The sequence below is a fragment of the Narcine bancroftii genome, chromosome 1, assembly GCF_036971445.1.
Source record: "Narcine bancroftii isolate sNarBan1 chromosome 1, sNarBan1.hap1, whole genome shotgun sequence".
In the NCBI taxonomy this organism is placed as follows: domain Eukaryota; kingdom Metazoa; phylum Chordata; class Chondrichthyes; order Torpediniformes; family Narcinidae; genus Narcine; species Narcine bancroftii.
Genome location: NC_091469.1, coordinates 285,776,442 through 285,794,252, shown reverse-complemented (window position 1 = coordinate 285,794,252; position 17,811 = coordinate 285,776,442). Strand labels below are relative to the sequence as shown.

Genomic DNA, 17,811 nt, shown 5'->3' with positions numbered 1-17,811 from the left:
GACTGTTATTCTCTCCCACCCAACCTCCTCCAGAAAAGACTTTTATCTTCAAATATAACAAAGCTCACCCTCTTTTTTCCCCCTTACTTTCTTTCTTCCCTTTTTTTTCCCTTCTTTAGTTCTTACTTATACATTATTTTTACACCTTTATATGTAGTTTGTTGTCATTCTTCGTTCTTGTTACATCTCTTCATCTCTCCTTCTGTCCTGTAGGCATTCTGCAAAGTTTCGTGCTTTCTCTGGTTCCGAGAACAGTCTGTTTTGCTCCCCCGGGATAAATATTTTAAGCACAGCTGGATATCTTAACATAACTTTATAGCCTTTTTTCCATAGGATTGATTTTGCTGTGTTAAATTCCTTCCTCTTCTTTAGGAGTTCAAAACTTATGTCTGGGTAAAAAAATATTTTTTTGACCCTTGTATTCCAATGATTTTTTGTCTTCTCTAATTTTATTCCTTGCCTTCTCCAGTATATTTTCTCTTGTCGTATATCTCAGAAATTTTACTAAAACGGATCTTGGTTTTTGTTGTGTCTGTGATTTTGGGGCTTGTGTTCTGTGTGCCCTTTCTATTTCCATTCCTTCCTGTATTTCTGGCATTCCCAAGACCTTTGGGATCCATTCTTTTATAAATTCTTTCATATTTGTGCCTTCTTCTTCTTCCTTTAGGCCCACTATCTTTATATTGTTTCGCCTACTTTTTCTTTGGCTTGGCTTCGCGGACGAAGATTTATGGAGGGGGTAAAAAGTCCACGTCAGCTGCAGGCTCGTTTGTGGCTGACAAGTCCGATGCGGGACAGGCAGACACGATTGCAGCGGTTGCAAGGGAAAATTGGTTGGTTGGGGTTGGGTGTTGGGTTTTTCCTCCTTTGCCTTTTGTCAGTGAGGTGGGCTCTGCGGTCTTCTTCAAAGGAGGTTGCTGCCCGCCAAACTGTGAGGCGCCAAGATGCACGGTTTGAGGCGTTATCAGCCCACTGGCGGTGGTCAATGTGGCAGGCACCAAGAGATTTCTTTAGGCAGTCCTTGTACCTTTTCTTTGGTGCACCTCTGTCATGGTGGCCAGTGGAGAGCTCGCCATATAACACGATCTTGGGAAGGCGATGGTCCTCCATTCTGGAGACGTGACCCATCCAGCGCAGCTGGATCTTCAGCAGCATGGACTCGATGCTGTCGACCTCTGCCATCTCGAGTACTTCGACGTTAGGGGTGTAAGCGCTCCAATGGATGTTGAGGATGGAGCGGAGACAACGCTGGTGGAAGCGTTCTAGGAGCCGTAGGTGGTGCCGGTAGAGGACCCATGATTCGGAGCCGAACAGGAGTGTGGGTGTGACAACGGCTCTGTATACGCTTATCTTTGTGAGGTTTTTCAGTTGGTTGTTTTTCCAGACTCTTTTGTGTAGTCTTCCAAAGGCGCTATTTGCCTTGGCGAGTCTGTTGTCTATCTCATTGTCGATCCTTGCATCTGATGAAATGGTGCAGCCGAGATAGGTAAACTGGTTGACCGTTTTGAGTTTTGTGTGCCCGATGGAGATGTGGGGGGGCTGGTAGTCATGGTGGGGAGCTGGCTGATGGAGGACCTACTATAGTTTTCCATTATATCCATCTTCTGAGCTAACAACTCTTGTGACTCTAACTTTTTTGTCATTGTCTTCCAATTTTCTTCTTAAGTCATTCACTGCCATTTCTTCAGCCGTTTCTTGTTCTTCTACGTTTTCTAATCTTTTCCCTATTTCTGTCATGACCAGCTATATTCTACTCACTTTTTCTTTTGTACTTTTCATTTTTCTTTTCAAAATTTCACTAAATTCTAATGTTAACCATTCTTTTAATGCTCTCATTTGTTCTTGAAATTTTTAAAAATCTATATACTGTCCATCTATTTTACTTTCTATTCCTCTGTGCAGAGCTTGATTATCTTCTCTTCTTCTGTGACTGCACGTGTATTCTACTTCTCTTCCTTGTATCTGTGTCTCTTCTGACTTTCTTGTTGAGCTGCTTGCCTCAGTTTGCTGGGAGTTTTTTTGCATGGTTTCTTGCTGTTGGTCCTTTTCTTCTGGGCTAGTTATCCGTTGGGCCTCCTGTTACTGTTCTTCTTTCCTGTCACTCCCTTTCCTGTCGCTTTCCTCTTCTTCCAGCTGAGAGCCCTGATGTCGGGCATCCCTCAGCTGGTCGCACTGTGTTAGTTCACTCTTCAGCTGGGCCCCCCTCCTGTCAGTGTTTTCTTTTTCCTTAGTGTGTGCATTGCGCACTTTTGTTTGCAGCCAGCAGTCATGAGGTCACGACTCTGCGGGGTCGTCACCAACTTTGGGAAGCAGGCTCTTTTCTCCATGACGGCTCCCTGTTTCTTCATGCAGGTAAGGCCTTCTCCTTTTTGTTCTGGTGTCTTTTCTTCTTTTTTTCCGCGTTGTTTTTACTTTTTCCTTCTTGGGTGCTATTTTCTTTCTTTTCTCCACAACTTTATCTTTTATTTGTTGTGTTTTGTGTTTCTTGAACTTTGTGTTTTCTTCACTTTATTTCTCCTTTTCTGGAGAGGGCTGGTATTCTACTAGCCACTACTCCATTACATGACTCCTTTCTTGCTTTTAATCAATTGAGAGAATGATTTGATCTACCTGTAAATTCTTTGTTTGTGTATTATCAACTTAGAACTTTGATAAAAGATAATTATGGTAGAGAGATGATTTTACCTGTTTTGTTGAGATTTGAATCTTTGATTTCCTCTATTCCGAAAAAGGGTTATGTTTCAGTTATGTATAATTTATTACAAGATAGTATGGATAAGTCAGATTGGGAGAAATTGAAACTTAAATGGGAGAGTGATTTAATATTTATTTTTCTCGAAGATGATTGGGCGAATATGTGTCAGGACCATGTAATTAAATTGACTAATTTAAGATATGGAATGGTTAATTATAATTTTTTACATCAATTATATTTGACCCCAGAAAAGCAAAAAAAAAATGGGTTTAGTAATTCGGATTCTTGTTTTAGATGTGGTTCATGTATTGGAACTTTTCTACATGCCGTTTGGACTTGTGTTAAAGTTCAATCATTTTGGCAAGGAATTAAAGTAGTTTTGGAAAAATTATATAATTTTATATTACCGTTAGATCCAACTATTTTTTTGTTGGGAAATTTGTATTCGTTAAGGGGAATGGGATTGGACAAAATTCAAATTGCTTTTGTACGTTTGGTGTTATCAGTAGTGCGTAAATGTGTTGCTAGTACTTGGAAAGATGATACTGGGAGAGGAGTCACGTGATGGAGTAGTGGCTGGTAGGAGAATACCAACCCTCTCCAGAAAAGAAAGAAAAAAGTGAAGAAAAAACAAAGCTCCATCCACACAAATCACAACAAATAAAAAATAAAGGTGTGGAGAAAATGGCACCTCAGAAAGAAAAGCCAAAAACAACAGGAAGAAAAGATGCCGGAAGAGAAAGGTGAAGGCCTTACCTGCATGAAAAAGCAGGGACCCGCCGTGAAATGAGGAGACCCCGCATTGTCGCGACCCAACGACTGCAGGACTGCAAAGATGGCTCACGCAGCCAAACAGAGGTGCGCAACCGCGCCTGTGCATGACAAAGACAACACCGACGGGAGGGGGACCAGCTGTGGAGTTAAACTCCACAACATGAACAGCTGAGAGAGACCCAACAGCAGGGCTCCCAGCTGGAAGATAAAGAAAACAACGGGAACAGGAGGGGTGAGAATGAAAAAAGGAAACTAGAGACACAAAAGATAACCAACCCAGAAGAAGAGGAGCAACATCAAGACACCATGGAAAAGGAGGAGTCACGTGATGGAGTAGTGGCCGGACAGTGAACTCCAGCCCTCTCCAGAAAAGTCGGGAAAAACAAAGGAAAACACAAAGGCACAGAAATAAAAGTTACAGAAAAGAGTATAAAGGTGGAAAGAAGATGGCGACAAAAAAAGAAAAATCGAAAGCAACGGTAAGAAGAGAGGAAGAGAAGACAACGGAGGAAAAAGGTGAAGGCCTTACCTGTTCGAAGAGGCCCGCTGCGGAGAGAGAAACCCGCTCCTTCAGGTCGGTAAATAATGGACTACAAAAATGGCTCGCTGAGCCGAGTAAAAGTGCGCAACCGCGCATGAAAAAAAACACACCAACGGGAGGGGGGACCAGCTGGGGAGTCGTTCTCCACAGCCGGCAACGACAGCTGCAGAACACCTGCAGCAAGAAGAGAACATAGAAGACAACAAAAACAAGAAAGAAGAGAAGGAAAGGGCAACAAAGAAACAACAGATGGCCAACCCAGAGGAAGAAGAAGAGGAAGAGGAAGAGTACAGTGAAATAGAAGAAGAAAAGAAAGGCAAGATAAAGGAGGTACTTTCTCTTATTAAAGGATACATGGAGTCATTTAAAGAATGGCAAACACAGGAATTTAATGATTTAAGAAAAAGAATAAACAACACAGAAGAGAAAATGAATAAAATAGATATGACCTTAACAGAAATGGGAAAGAAAATGGACAAGATGGAAGAGCGGGCAGTAGCAGCAGAAATGGAGGTAGAAGACTTAAAAAATAAATTGGAGGAATCTAATAAAAAAACTAAAGAGACACAAGAACTACTAGCTCAAAAAATAGATACAATGGAAAATTATAACAGAAGAAATAACATAAAGATAGTGGGCCTTAAGGAAGATGAAGAAGGCAGGAATATGAGGGAGTTTATAAAAGAGTGGATCCCTAAGACCCTAGGATGTCCAGAACTACAGCAAGAAATGGAAATAGAAAGGGCACATAGAGTATTGGCCTCTAAACCACAACCACAACAAAAACCAAGATCTATTGTAGTAAAATTCCTAAGATATACTACAAGAGAAAAGGTACTGGAGAAGACAATGGAAAAAGTAAGAGAGGGCAACAAACCACTGGAGTATAAAGGGCAAAAAATCTTCATTTATCCAGATATAAGTTTTGAACTCCTAAAGAAGAGAAAAGAGTTCAATACAGCATTTTATGGAAGAAAGGGTATAAATTTATACTAAAGCATCCAGCGGTATTGAAAATATTTATTCCAGGACAACAAAACAGACTATTCTCGGATCCAGAAGAAGCACGAAAATTTGCAGAACAATTACAAAAATAGACTGAGGGATGAAGACGGGTAATGAGAGTAAAAATGATCACGATTGATATGTATGTGGGTAAAGACAAAAATAGACTGAGGGATGAAGATGGGTAATGAGAATAAAAATGATCACGATTGATATGTATGCGGGTAAAGAGGTATAAGAGTGAATAGAGACAATGTGCATACGTGAATGTATCTGTACTTAGAGGAAAATATAGATAGTATAGACAAGAATTAATAAGGGAAGGTAATGGAATAGAGAGAATAAGGAGGGAATTAAAAGAGTGACCTTTGTGACATATGAAAAGTGAAATCTTTTCTGGGGGGGGGCTGGGTGGGGGGAAATAGCAGTCACTGCAAAATCAGTTGACGCATGCGAGTGGATTCGCAAATCCAAATGGAGAGGGGAGATGTGGTTGTCCGACAAGGGATAAAGGACAACTCAGGAGGGGAAGGGGAGATTGGGGATAAAGAAGATAGAAATAGGAGAATAAGGAAAATGTTGTATATTGTAGGAATGTTGTCTTATAAAGAGTTGAAAATAAGAAAACAGAAATGGAAAAGGAGGAAAGGTAATGATGGAAAAACGGAAAGAGAAGATAAACAAAATATAAAAGGGCTACGCTGAACTATATGTCTTTAAATATTAATGGAATACATAACCAAATTAAAAGGAAGAAACTACTAAATTTAAATGAATAAATGTATTCCATTAGAAAAAATAACATATAGGTTAAGAAATAATATTGAAATATTCGAACAAGTATGGGAGCCTTACATTAAATACAATAGCGAAAACCTACCGGGGACAAACATTACCTAAGTTGATGGAAGGAGAAGGAAAGAAAAGAATGGACTCAGTAGAATTTCTGGTGTATTTTTGTTGAATGACAACATTGTCTGACTGGCTTAATGCAACCTAGATTGTATACCTAAAATGGATGAGAGGGGAGGTGGGGGGGTGGCTTGGGAGGAGGGAGGGGGGGGGGGGGAGAAAAAGTCACTGTATATGTGTGAAAAAGAAATAGTGTATATCATGGCTAATGTGATTTATGGTGTGAAAAATAAAAAAAAATTTAAAAAAAAGGACAAATGGATTTTAAAAATATATATAGGTGCAAATATACTATTTGCCCTAATTAAAAACCTTGATGAAGGAAAAAAAAAGAAGACATCATGGAAAAAAAACCCAACAAACTGAGACAAGCAGCTCAACAAGAAAGTCAGAAGAGACACAGATACAAGGAAGAGAAATAGAAGACAGAAACCCAAGAGCAGACACAGAAGAAGAAGAAGGAGAACACCAAGCTCTGCACAGAGGAATAGGAGGTAAAATGAATAGATAAAAAAAATTTTCAAGAACATATGAAAGCATTAAGAGAATGGCTGACACTAGAATTTAGTGAAATAAAAAGAAAAATGAAAAGTACAGAAGAAAAAGTGAGTAGAATAGAGCTGGTCATAAAAGATGTAGGGAAAGGATTAGAAAATGTGGAAGAACATGTAATGGTGGTAGATATGGAAGTGAGCGACTTAAAAAGAAAATTGGAAGAAAGTGATAAAAAAGTTAAAGAAACACAGGAGTTGTTAGCTCAGAAGATGGATATAATGGAAAACTATAATAGAAGAAACAATATAAAGATAGTGGGCCTAAAGGAAGATGAAGAATGCAAAGATATGAAAGAATTTATAAAAGAATGGATCATAAAAGTTCCAGGGAATGCCAGAAATACAGGAAGGAATGGAAATAAAAAAGTCACACAGAACACTAGCCCCGAAACCACAGTCAAAACGAAAACCAAGATCCGTTTTAATAAAATATCTGAGATACACGACAAGAGAAAATATATTGGAGAAGGCAATGAATAAAATGAGAGAAGACAAAAAACACGGGAATACAAAGGTCAAAAAAAAATTTCTACCCAGACATAAGTTTTGAGCTCCTGAGGAAGAGGAAGGAGTTTAATGCAGCAAAATCGATCCTATTGAAGAAAGGCTATAAATTTACGTTAAGATATCCAGCGGTGCTTAAAATAGTTATCCTGGGGGAGCAAAACAGACAGTTCTCGGAACCAGAGAAAGCACAAGAATTTGCAGAATGCCTGCAAGACAATAAGAGAGATGAAGAGATGTAAGAAGAATAAAGAACGACGACAAACTACATAAAAAGAAGAAAAAATAGTTTATAAGTAAGAACTAAAGGAGGGAAAGAAAAGGGAAGTAAGGGAAATAAAAGAGGGTGAGCTCTGTTATATGTGAAGATAAAAGTCTTTTCTGGAGGGGGTTGGGTGGGAGAGAATAACAGTCACTGCAAAATCAGTTGATGCTTGCGAGCGGGTTCGCAATCCAAATGGAGATGGGAGTTGTGGTTGCCCGGCAAGGGACAAGGGGCAACTCAGAGAGGAGGGGGACCCTTGGGGTTAATGGAATTTTAGATGTGGGAAAGGTGGAAATATTTTATCTTTTAGAAGTGTCATTATAGTGCGTTTAAAAAAAAAAGAAAACTGAGAAATGTCAATGGGGAAAAGTGGAAAGGTGGTGGTGAGGAAGCGGAAATTAGATGTAAACAAAGTATGAAATGGCCATGTTGAACTATATGACTATAAATATTAACGGAATACATAACCAAATCAAAAGGAAGAGGCTATTAAATTTACTGAAAAAAGAAAAAATAGATATAGCATTCGTGCAGGAAACGCATCTAACTGAAGTGGAACATAATAAATTAAGGAGAGACTGGGTAGGGCATGTAACGGCAGCATCATATAACTCAAAAGGTAGAGGTGTAGCTATATTAATTAATAAAAATGTACCAATCAAAATAGAGGAGGAAATAATAGATCCAGCAGGGAGGTAGATAATGATAAAATGTCAGATATATTCAGAATTTTGGAATTTGCTCAATATATATGCACCTGATGAAGAGGATCAAAAGTTTATGCAAGATATCTTTTTGAAGATTATAGATACGCAGGGGAATATATTGATAGGAGGGGATTTTAACCTTAATTTGGATTCATAGATGGAGAAACTGAACAAAAGACTAGCAGAAAGAACAAAGTAGCCAAATTTATGATTAAATCAATGCAGGAAATGAAACTTATGGATATCTTTGGCTTGGCTTCGCGGACGAAGATTTATGGAGGGGGTAAAAGTCCACGTCAGCTGCAGGCTCGTTTGTGGCTGACAAGTCCGATGCGGGACAGGCAGACACGGTTGCAGCGGCTGCAGTGGAAAATTGGTTGGTTGGGGTTGGGTGTTGGGTTTTTCCTCCTTTGCCTTTTGTCAGTGAGGTGGGGAATACTCATATTATTTGAGTAGGCATAAAACATACTCAAGGATTGACCTGTTCCTGTTGTCAGCCCATATCCAAGGGAGAGTTAGGAAAACGGAATATAAAGCTAGATTGTTATCGGATCACTCACCCCTGTTATTAGCAATAGAGCTGGAGGACATCCCACCAAGAACGTATAGATGGAGATTAAACTCCATGCTACTTAAAAGACAGGATTTTAGAGAATTCATTGAGCAACAAATTAAAATGTACTTTGAAATAATATGGAATCAGTGAAAGATAAATTTATATTATGGGATGCAATGAAAACCTTCATCAGAGGGCAGATAATAAGTTATGTAACTAAGATGAAGAGGGATTACAATCGGAAATAGAACAGCTGGAAAGGGAAATAGTAGGTACAGAAAAAAAAACTAGCAACAAGGGAAGATTCAACAAAAAGAAGAGAATTGGTGGACAAAAAAATAAAATACAAAACAGTACAAATGTACAAGGTGGAGAAGAACATAATGAAAATAAAAGAGAAGTATTATTAGCTAGGAGAAAAAACGCACAAAATACTAGCTTGGTAGTTTAAAACAGAACAAGCTAAAAGAACGGTATTGGCATCAAGGAAAAAGGACAAACAAATTACATTAACCCAACAGAGATCAATGAAAACTTCAAGGAATTCTACGAGCAATTATACCGAACTGAGAACGAAGGGAAAGAAGACAAAATAGATGAGTTTCTAGCTAAAATTGAACTACCGAAATTACAAGAGGAGCAAAACAAATTGATAAAACCATTTGAAATAGAGGAAATACAGGATATATTAAAATAAGCTACCGAACAATAAAACGCCTGGAGAGGACGGACTCCCAGTAGAATTCTATAAAACATTTAAAGACTTATTAATTCCTCCTCTCCTGGAAGTAATGAACCAGATTGAAGAAACACAAAACATCCCAGATTCATGTAAATCAGCAATAATTAAAGTAATACCAAAGACGGGGAAAGATCCACTAACACCAGCATCGTATAGACCAATATCTCTACTTAACTCAGATTATAAGGTAATAGCAAAACTATTAGCAAACAGATTGGCCGACTGTGTACCAAAAATAGTAAAACTAGATCAAACTGGATTTATTAAGAAAAAACGAACAACGGACAATATCTGTAAGTTCATTAACTTAATCCATGCAGTACAAGGAAATAAGATGCCAACAGTGGTGGTTGCTTTAGAAGCAGAATTAGCCTTTGACAGGTTAGAATGGAATTATTTATTCAAAGTACTACAGAGGTTCAACCTACCAGAGATATATATTAATTGGATTAAAGCATTATATAAGGGACCAATGGCGAAGGTGAAAGTAAATGGATATATATCAAACCAATTTAAATTAAACAAGTCAACTAGGAGGGATGTCCACTATCTCCCTCACTGTTCACTTTTGCTATAGAACCCTTGGCAGAACTGATAAGAACAGAAAATAAAATAAAAGGGATAAAAGACAAAAGAGAAGGAATATTAAATCTTTCTATTTGCAGATGTCATCATTGTTTACTTAACAGAACCAGAATTATAAATAAAAGAATTGCATAAGAAATTGAAGGAATATGGAGAAGTATCAGGGGACTAGATCAACACAAATAAAAGTGAAGCGATGCCAATAAATAATGCGAATTTCACAAAGTTTAAGAATCACCATTTAAATGGCAAACACAAGCAATCCGATACCTAGGTATTCGACTAGATAATAATCTAGGCCATCTATACAAACTAAATTATCATCCATTAATGAAGAAATTACAAGATGACTTAGAACATTGGAAAGATTAACCACTAACACTGATTGATAGGGTAAATTGCATTAAAGTGAATATCTTCCCAAGGATACAATACCTATTTCAATCGTTACCAATTCCCTTAACAGAGTAATTCTTCAATGAGCTAAAGAAAATAATAAGGAAATTTTCAATGAGCTAAAGAAAATAATAAGGAAATTCTTATGGAAAAGGGGGAAACCGAGGATAGCACTAGATAAATTAACAGAATGGTACAAACAAGGGGGCTTACCAAACTTTAAGAATTATTATAGAGCAGCACAATTAAAATATCTATCAGATTTTTATCAAACAAGGGAAAAACTAGATTAGAGCTGGATAAAATAGGGGAGAAGGTACCAGAACATATACTATATAAGTGGGATGAAAAGCTGGTGCAACATGGGAGTTCACCAGTACTGCACCATCTGCCCAACATTTGGAAGAAGATTCACGTAGAAAGGAAAAAAACAAATTACCAACTACCAAAATTATTATTGACACAAAATCAACTAATCCCTTTCACAATAGATAACCTTTCCTTTAGAGAATGGGACAGAAAAGGGATCAAAAGAATAGAAAATTGATTTTTGGGAAATCATTTATTATCTTTTGAACAAATGGTATAACTCACGGTACAATGTTTGCATACCACCAACTGAAAACCTACTTGAAGGACAAATTGGGAAGCAGACTGAGATCACCAGAAGGAAGCAGCTTTGAATATGTTATTACAGACACAATGATAATTAAAAGATTTATAACAAACATGTACATCAAGCTGCAAGAGAAGGAGAATGATGAAATAAGCTGTAAACCCAAACAAAAGTGGGAAAAAGATCTAAACATAAAGATAAAAAATGAAAAATGGGAAAAGCTATGCTCCGTAACTATGAGAAATACAATAAACACGAGGTTACGCATGATACAATATAATTGGTTACGCAGGCTACACACCACGCCCCAAAAGTTAAATAAATGGGACCCAACAGTATCAGATAGATGTTTTCGCTGTAAGATGGAAACGGGAACAACAGTACATGCAATTTGGGCATGTGAGAAAGTGGAAAAGTTTTGGGAAGATCTAAATCTGCTATTAAATAAAATCACAAAAAGCAACACACCAAAAAATCCTGAGATCTTTCTTCTAAATAATACAAGAAGTAAAGAACTAGGCCTCAAACTGGATGAAGCACAAAAAAGATTTATTATGATAGCCTTAGCTGTAGCAAAAAATGTATAATGTCAATTTGGAAATCAGAAGAGAGCCTGAGAATACAGCAATGGTACATAGAAATGAATAAATGTCGTCCATTGGAAAAAATAACATATAATTTAAAAAATAACGTCACAGTATTCGAACGAATTTGGGAACCGTACACGGAACACAACAGAGAGGGCCTACCGTGGACCTCCACCCCCTAAAATGACAGAATGAGAAGAAGACGAAATGAACTGACCCATTGTGTAAAAGTGGATGACACCATTTTCTTGTTTATTTTCATTGTGTGATGACATTGTTTAATGGGTTTAATGTATCGTATATGTTGATCGTTTAGTGGGTAGGGAGGGGGATGGGAAGGGAGGGGGAAAAAAGGGGGGAAAATGACACTGTGTATATTCATGAGGGAAATGTTTGTGTGTATTTTGGTCAGTATGGTTCATAGTGTGAAAAATTTAAAAAAAAAGAAAGATTATACTGAGATTAATATATCACATTGGCACAATGAATTGAACGTATGTATTGTCATGGAAAAAATTATAATTTACATGATAATTATTCTTCTTTTGTTAGCAAGTGGTCTCTGTATTTGAAATATATACATTTAGATATACTTTGAAATGTTATTAACATAATATTTTCTTTTTATTTTATTTTATAATCTTTATTTTTTTTGCTCCCCTTAAGGCTGTTGGGGTGGGAGAGTGGGAGGGGTGTTAATGTAAATTTTTTTTTGATTATTTCTATACTGCATGTTATTTTTTTTATTATCTTTTAAATAAAGTTTGAAAAAAAGAGAGTGCATATGTCAGTGGTGAAAAACAAGGCCATTTTTAAAAATGGTGAATAATACATTTTTAAAAAATGTTAATTTACCTTTTTGCATTTTGAATGTGATTAACCAACATCCTTATTTTCCGGAAACAGTTATTGTGAAAGGGAATAACACTGAAATTGCAAAGTGGTGATGCTAGAATAAATTGTATTGGTATTTTATATGGTTGCATAAATACAACTTTCATTGCATTAAGAAAATGAATTTCCATAAAACCCTCAAATGAGAGTAATTGGATATGAATATTTAAAAGTGGAATATCTTATTAAAAAGGGTTTCTTGTGTAGTGGGAGAATGGTAGTTTTAGTAGGTTCTAGATAGGTAAATTCTAGTTGTCCATCTAGTTAGGACCATCTGGCCCACTAATGTTTAATGTTGCAGAGCTTAATACAGTGTTCTTTGTTCTACTGCTTTCTGGAATTAAATGAGTGATTCTTCTTTCAGATGAACACCTTAGACCTGACCTCAAATTCCAACACCAAGGAATGATGTTAGTGCTAGCTAAGGAGCAGATGATCCTCTTGCATGTTTTTAAGATGGTAAAGAGTGTATGATACTGAAATATAAACATGCTGTAATTGGTTTTTTTTTGCGTGATTCTAGCTGCTTCCCCCAATCTGGTATCTGCGGAGGAGTTAATTGAAGCAGAAAAAGGGATTTGTAACATGGCCCTAGCTCATGAAATAGTTGTTAATGAAAGTTTCATAATCAAACAGCGGGATCTACCAGAGAAAAGGTATGTTCTTTGAATGGGAAAAAAAATATTTTGATGTTTTTATCGTTTTATACTTAAAGTTCTTGTTAATACATTAATTGCCTTATAACCATAGTTATTGGAAAATCTAACTCTAATTCTTCATTTGGTTTCAATGCTAATTCCCATTTATTTCCGAAATAAAACTTGGCCAAGGCTAACTGAGGTGAACTGAACTTTCCTGTTTCTGGGTTTCTTTGACTGAATTACTTTTTAAAGCATTATGTTTATTAAACATGTGGATTGGTTTAAATCTGATTCCAATCTCTCCACAGCCTGGTTTAAAACAGCTTTTTGTTTTAACAAGAATTTTTCTGGGTCCACTTTGATCCATTTGCCAATTAATTTAAATCCATGATTTCTTGACACGAGTCTGCTGGAGGGAACAGTTCTCCCTTCACATTTGACAAAAATCCCATCGTTTTGAAATCCTTGATCGAATCTTCCATTAACCTTCTCTAAGGAGAGCAATCCAGCCTAGATCTATTCACAAACGGTTCCTTTATCTCATCCAAGTATTTGACACCATCCTAAACAGGGTTGGCATTTTTTGGGGGGGGGGCATTTGCAGGCCATGCTCCCCCATGAGTTATTGTGCCCCTCACGCACCCACAGGCCAGATTCAGTGAGTGCAACTCACAGTGAATGGCAGTTTGTTTCCTCCTCAACCTACACCCCCCCCCCCCCCCCCCGTGGTTTCCCTAATTTCCACGATTAAATTTGTTCTGATCCTAAAGAATCACACTTCAGCAGAAGCCCAGCCGATTTGGAAACTTTAAAAAAATCCTTTTTAGAAAAGCTAGATTCCAAATCTACATACTTAACCATTTTCTCAACTTGCCCTGTCATTTTCATAGATGCCTAAGCATTAAACTTGTCATGAAGAATCAGAATCAGGTTTATCATCATGACCATAGGTCACAAAATTTGTTGTTTTGCGACAGCATTTCATTGTGCATTACAGGAGCCAAAAAATGCTATAAATTACATTTCTGTAAGTTCGCTATTTGAAAAAGTTAATAATCTCATGCAAAAGAGAAGAGAAAGTGAGGCCGTGTCCGTAGTTCATTGTCCGTTCAGAAATCTGATGGTGGAGGGGAAGTTGCTGTCTTTGTGACATTGGGTGTTTGTCTTCTACCTTCCTGATGGTAGCAATGAGAAGAGGGCATGGCCAGGGCGGTGAGGGTCCTTGATAATTAGAGGCATTCCACTGTTTTCCACTCTCGCAAAATTGTACCATGTCAATTTTACTCTCTTTATTCCTTTTATTTTGTATCTTCCATTTGCTTCGCCATTTCGTCAGTTTGAAATCTTTCAAGTCAACTTGTATGAGCATTTTCAGTTTTGTATCATCTGTAAATGTCAACATTTCCCTGTCCACCAAATTCAGCTTATTTACATACAGCAGCATCCAGTGATTCTAACACCAATACTGGGGATGTTGCTGAGACTTGAAAGCAGCCATTCTCGACCTTTATTTTAGAGCTCTGGCTCCCTTAGGACTCTGCTAAAAGTTTATGGGTCCCCTCTTCCCTGTGAAGCAATCGAGTTTCATTGCTTTTACCGTACTTCTCTCCTACTGAAAAATTATGATTTCAGTTTGTTCCCCCCCGCCCATAACTGAATGTGCTGTAGCCCCCTGTTGAGAATGACTGTTTTAAAGGTTCCCCCTGAAGAAAGGTGTTTTTTTTTTGATGCTGGACTTCCAACATTAATTGTGTGGTTTGGTCTTAAATTGGGGCTTAACTCACAAGAACAGCAATATTTTCTCGAAACTTTATTTATTAATTTTAACATACGAAGAAAGTAAGTAATTCACGCACAGAAAAAATACAAAATAAAGTAATACAAGTACAAAGTAACATAGTTAATACAATACCAATCTCGGCTTCTCCCCCTAACAACTAAAAAAAAACTATTTTTAACCCCTAAACACCCCCCCCACACCCTCGATAAAGAGTGAATTAATACTATTAGTATAATAAAAAAAATAAAAAATATATATCGTAAAAGATCGATATATATAAAAAAACAAAAATAAATATTAATTAAGTATTAATTATTAATCCAAAATTTTTTTATTATATAAAAATATATATGAAAAAAACAAAAACAAAAAGAAATTAAACAAAAAAAACTAATAATGAAAAAAACTAAGAAAAAGAAAAAAAAGAAAACTTATATAGAAAAAAATATATAATAAAAAGTTTTTTAAAGAAAAAAAAAGGATTAATTCAAACTTAGTTAAATTGTATATAATCAATAAATGGGGTCCACTTTAACTCATAAAAAGACATCTTATCTTGTATAGAAAAAGATATTCTTTCCATAACCAAATAAAACTTCATCTCTGAATACCACCTATCTAAAGACAATACATTTCTATTCTTCCAAGTAATCGCTAAGCCAGCGCTAAGTAAATAAAAGAGATCTGGTAATTATCTAATTCTAAATCAATCAACGGTTGCATATTCCCTAATAAAAATATATCAGGGTCTAATACAATATGATTATATAGATTATTAAATACAGATTGAATACCTTTCCAAAATTGTTGTAACCGATCACACAACCAAACAGCATGTAAAAAAGTACCAGAAACTTGATCACAACGAAAACAAAGATCTGACTTACTAAAACTAAATTTTAAAAATTTTTTGGGTGTTAAATATAATTGATGTATAAAACTATAATTAATCATCGCCAATCTAGCATTAATCAATTTTTGAACACTATTACGGCAGATTTCAGACCAATCTTCTTCAGTTATTGTTAAACTTAAATCTTTTTCCCATTTCATTTTATCTTTGCGACACTAGGTATTTTACTTTCACTTTCCAACAAAATACGATTCAAACCTGATATATAACCCTTTTTTGGAAATGAGAGCACATATTTCTCAAAATCAGTTTCAGACAGTAAATTCATTTGACGACCTCATACCTGTTTTACAAAAGATCTTAACTGATAATACACAAATATAGAATAACCACTTATATCAAATCTCTTTTGCAATTCTACAAAAGAACAAAAATGACCTTCTAAAAAACAGTCAGATAAATTATGTATTCCTTTCTCCTCCCATTGTTTCAAAATAGTATTAGATACCGTGAAAGGAACAAGTTGATTATTATATAATGGTAATCTTCCCGACCACTTATTTTTCAATCCCATTTTATGTAATTTACTTGTCCATAAATTCATTAAATGTTTCAATATTGGTACATCATAAGTTCGTAACAAATTTTTATTCCATCGAAATAAAAATTCATTCGAAAAATTTTCAGAAATAACTACCAATTCTATCTGTGCCCAACTAGGCGTATCTTGTGTGGCCATTAATGCGCTAAGAAATCTAAATTGAGCTGCTTTATAATAAAATTAAAAGTTAGGTAGCCGTAACCCTCCAAATTGAAAATCCCACATCAATTTTTTCAACGCCACCCTAGGAAATTTTCCTTTCCACAAAAAATTCCTAATTACTTTATATAAATCCTTAAAAAAATCTTTTTTGTAAACAACAAGGAATTGATTGAAATAAATATTGTATATGAGGAAAAATATTCATTTTTATAGTATTAATTCTTCCTAATAAACCCAAAGGTAAATCTTTCCATTTAACTAAATCTGCCTTAATCTTCTTCATTAAAGGAAGATAATTAAGTGAATATAAATCTTGGTAGTCAGTATTAACATTAATTCCCAAATATTTAATTTGTTTCGTCCACTTCAAATTTGTAATATTTCTAAACATTGAATAATCATCTTTACTAATTGATAAAATTTCACTTTTAGTCCAATTAACCTTATAACTAGATAATTGACCATAAATCTCTAAGGAATCTTGAAGTGCTGGCAGAGAAACATCAGGATCCACCAAATACAGCAAAACGTCATCCGCAAATAAATTTATTTTATAATCTTCATTCAAGATTCTCATACCTTTGATACTATCATTCTGACGTATTAATTGTGCTAGAGGTTCAATAACTAAAGCAAACAAGGCGGGTGATAATGGACATCCTTGTCTAGTAGATCTTGTCAAATTAAAGGATTCTGAAAGCAAACCATTAGTAACAACTCTAGCTTTCGGACCATTATACAGAGCCCTAATCATACCAATAAATGAGAGACCAAACGAAAACTTTTCAAGTACTTTAAATAAAAACTTACATTCTACTCTATCGAATGCCTTTTCTGCATCCAATGAAACCACCATTGGATAATTCTTCTGAGATTTAGATCTATTTATCAAAGTAATTAATCGTAGAACATTAACCGAAGCATACCTATTTTTCATAAAACCTGTTTGATCACGATGTATTATCTTTGGTAAATACTGAGCCAACCTATTAGCCATAACTTTAGTCACTATTTTATAGTCTACATTTAACAAAGATATAGGATGGTAAGAAGCTACCTGTAAGGGATCTTTATCTTTTTTTGGTATAACTGTAATTATAGCATTAGAACAGGACTCAGGTAATTGAAAAGTATCATAAAGTTGTTGTATTACATTCTTAAATAAGGAATATATACCAACATAAAAAGTCTTGTAAAACTCAAGAGAAAAACCATCTCCACCAGGCGCTTTTCCATTTGGCATATCTTTTATAGCTATTTCAATTTCACTATCCGTAAAAGGTTTATCTAACTCTTGTCTGTCTTCTTGAGATAACTATGGTAAATTAATATTTTTCAAAAAATAGTCTATTGCATCTTCTTTTATCTCTTTACATTCAGTCAAATAAAGTTTTTTGTAAAAATTACAAAATTCATCGTTAATTTCTTTTTGACTAAAAGT

At 35.7% G+C, this 17,811-nt stretch overlaps 1 protein-coding gene across 7 annotated transcripts in view; it reads left to right on the top strand.

The window, feature by feature from the left end:
- The window catches only part of LOC138745420 (T-complex protein 11-like protein 1), a 100,960-nt gene that overhangs the window by 18,032 nt on the left and 65,117 nt on the right, over positions 1-17,811 (top strand). For all 7 annotated transcript variants that reach the window (XR_011346259.1, XR_011346257.1, XR_011346261.1 and 4 more), the window contains one exon: positions 12,857-12,989. Coding sequence is in view for 2 of the 7 variants with exons in the window: in XM_069902425.1 (XP_069758526.1) it covers positions 12,857-12,989 (133 nt within the window). In the remaining 5 variants the exon portion in view is untranslated. The remainder of the gene's footprint in view (positions 1-12,856; positions 12,990-17,811) is intronic.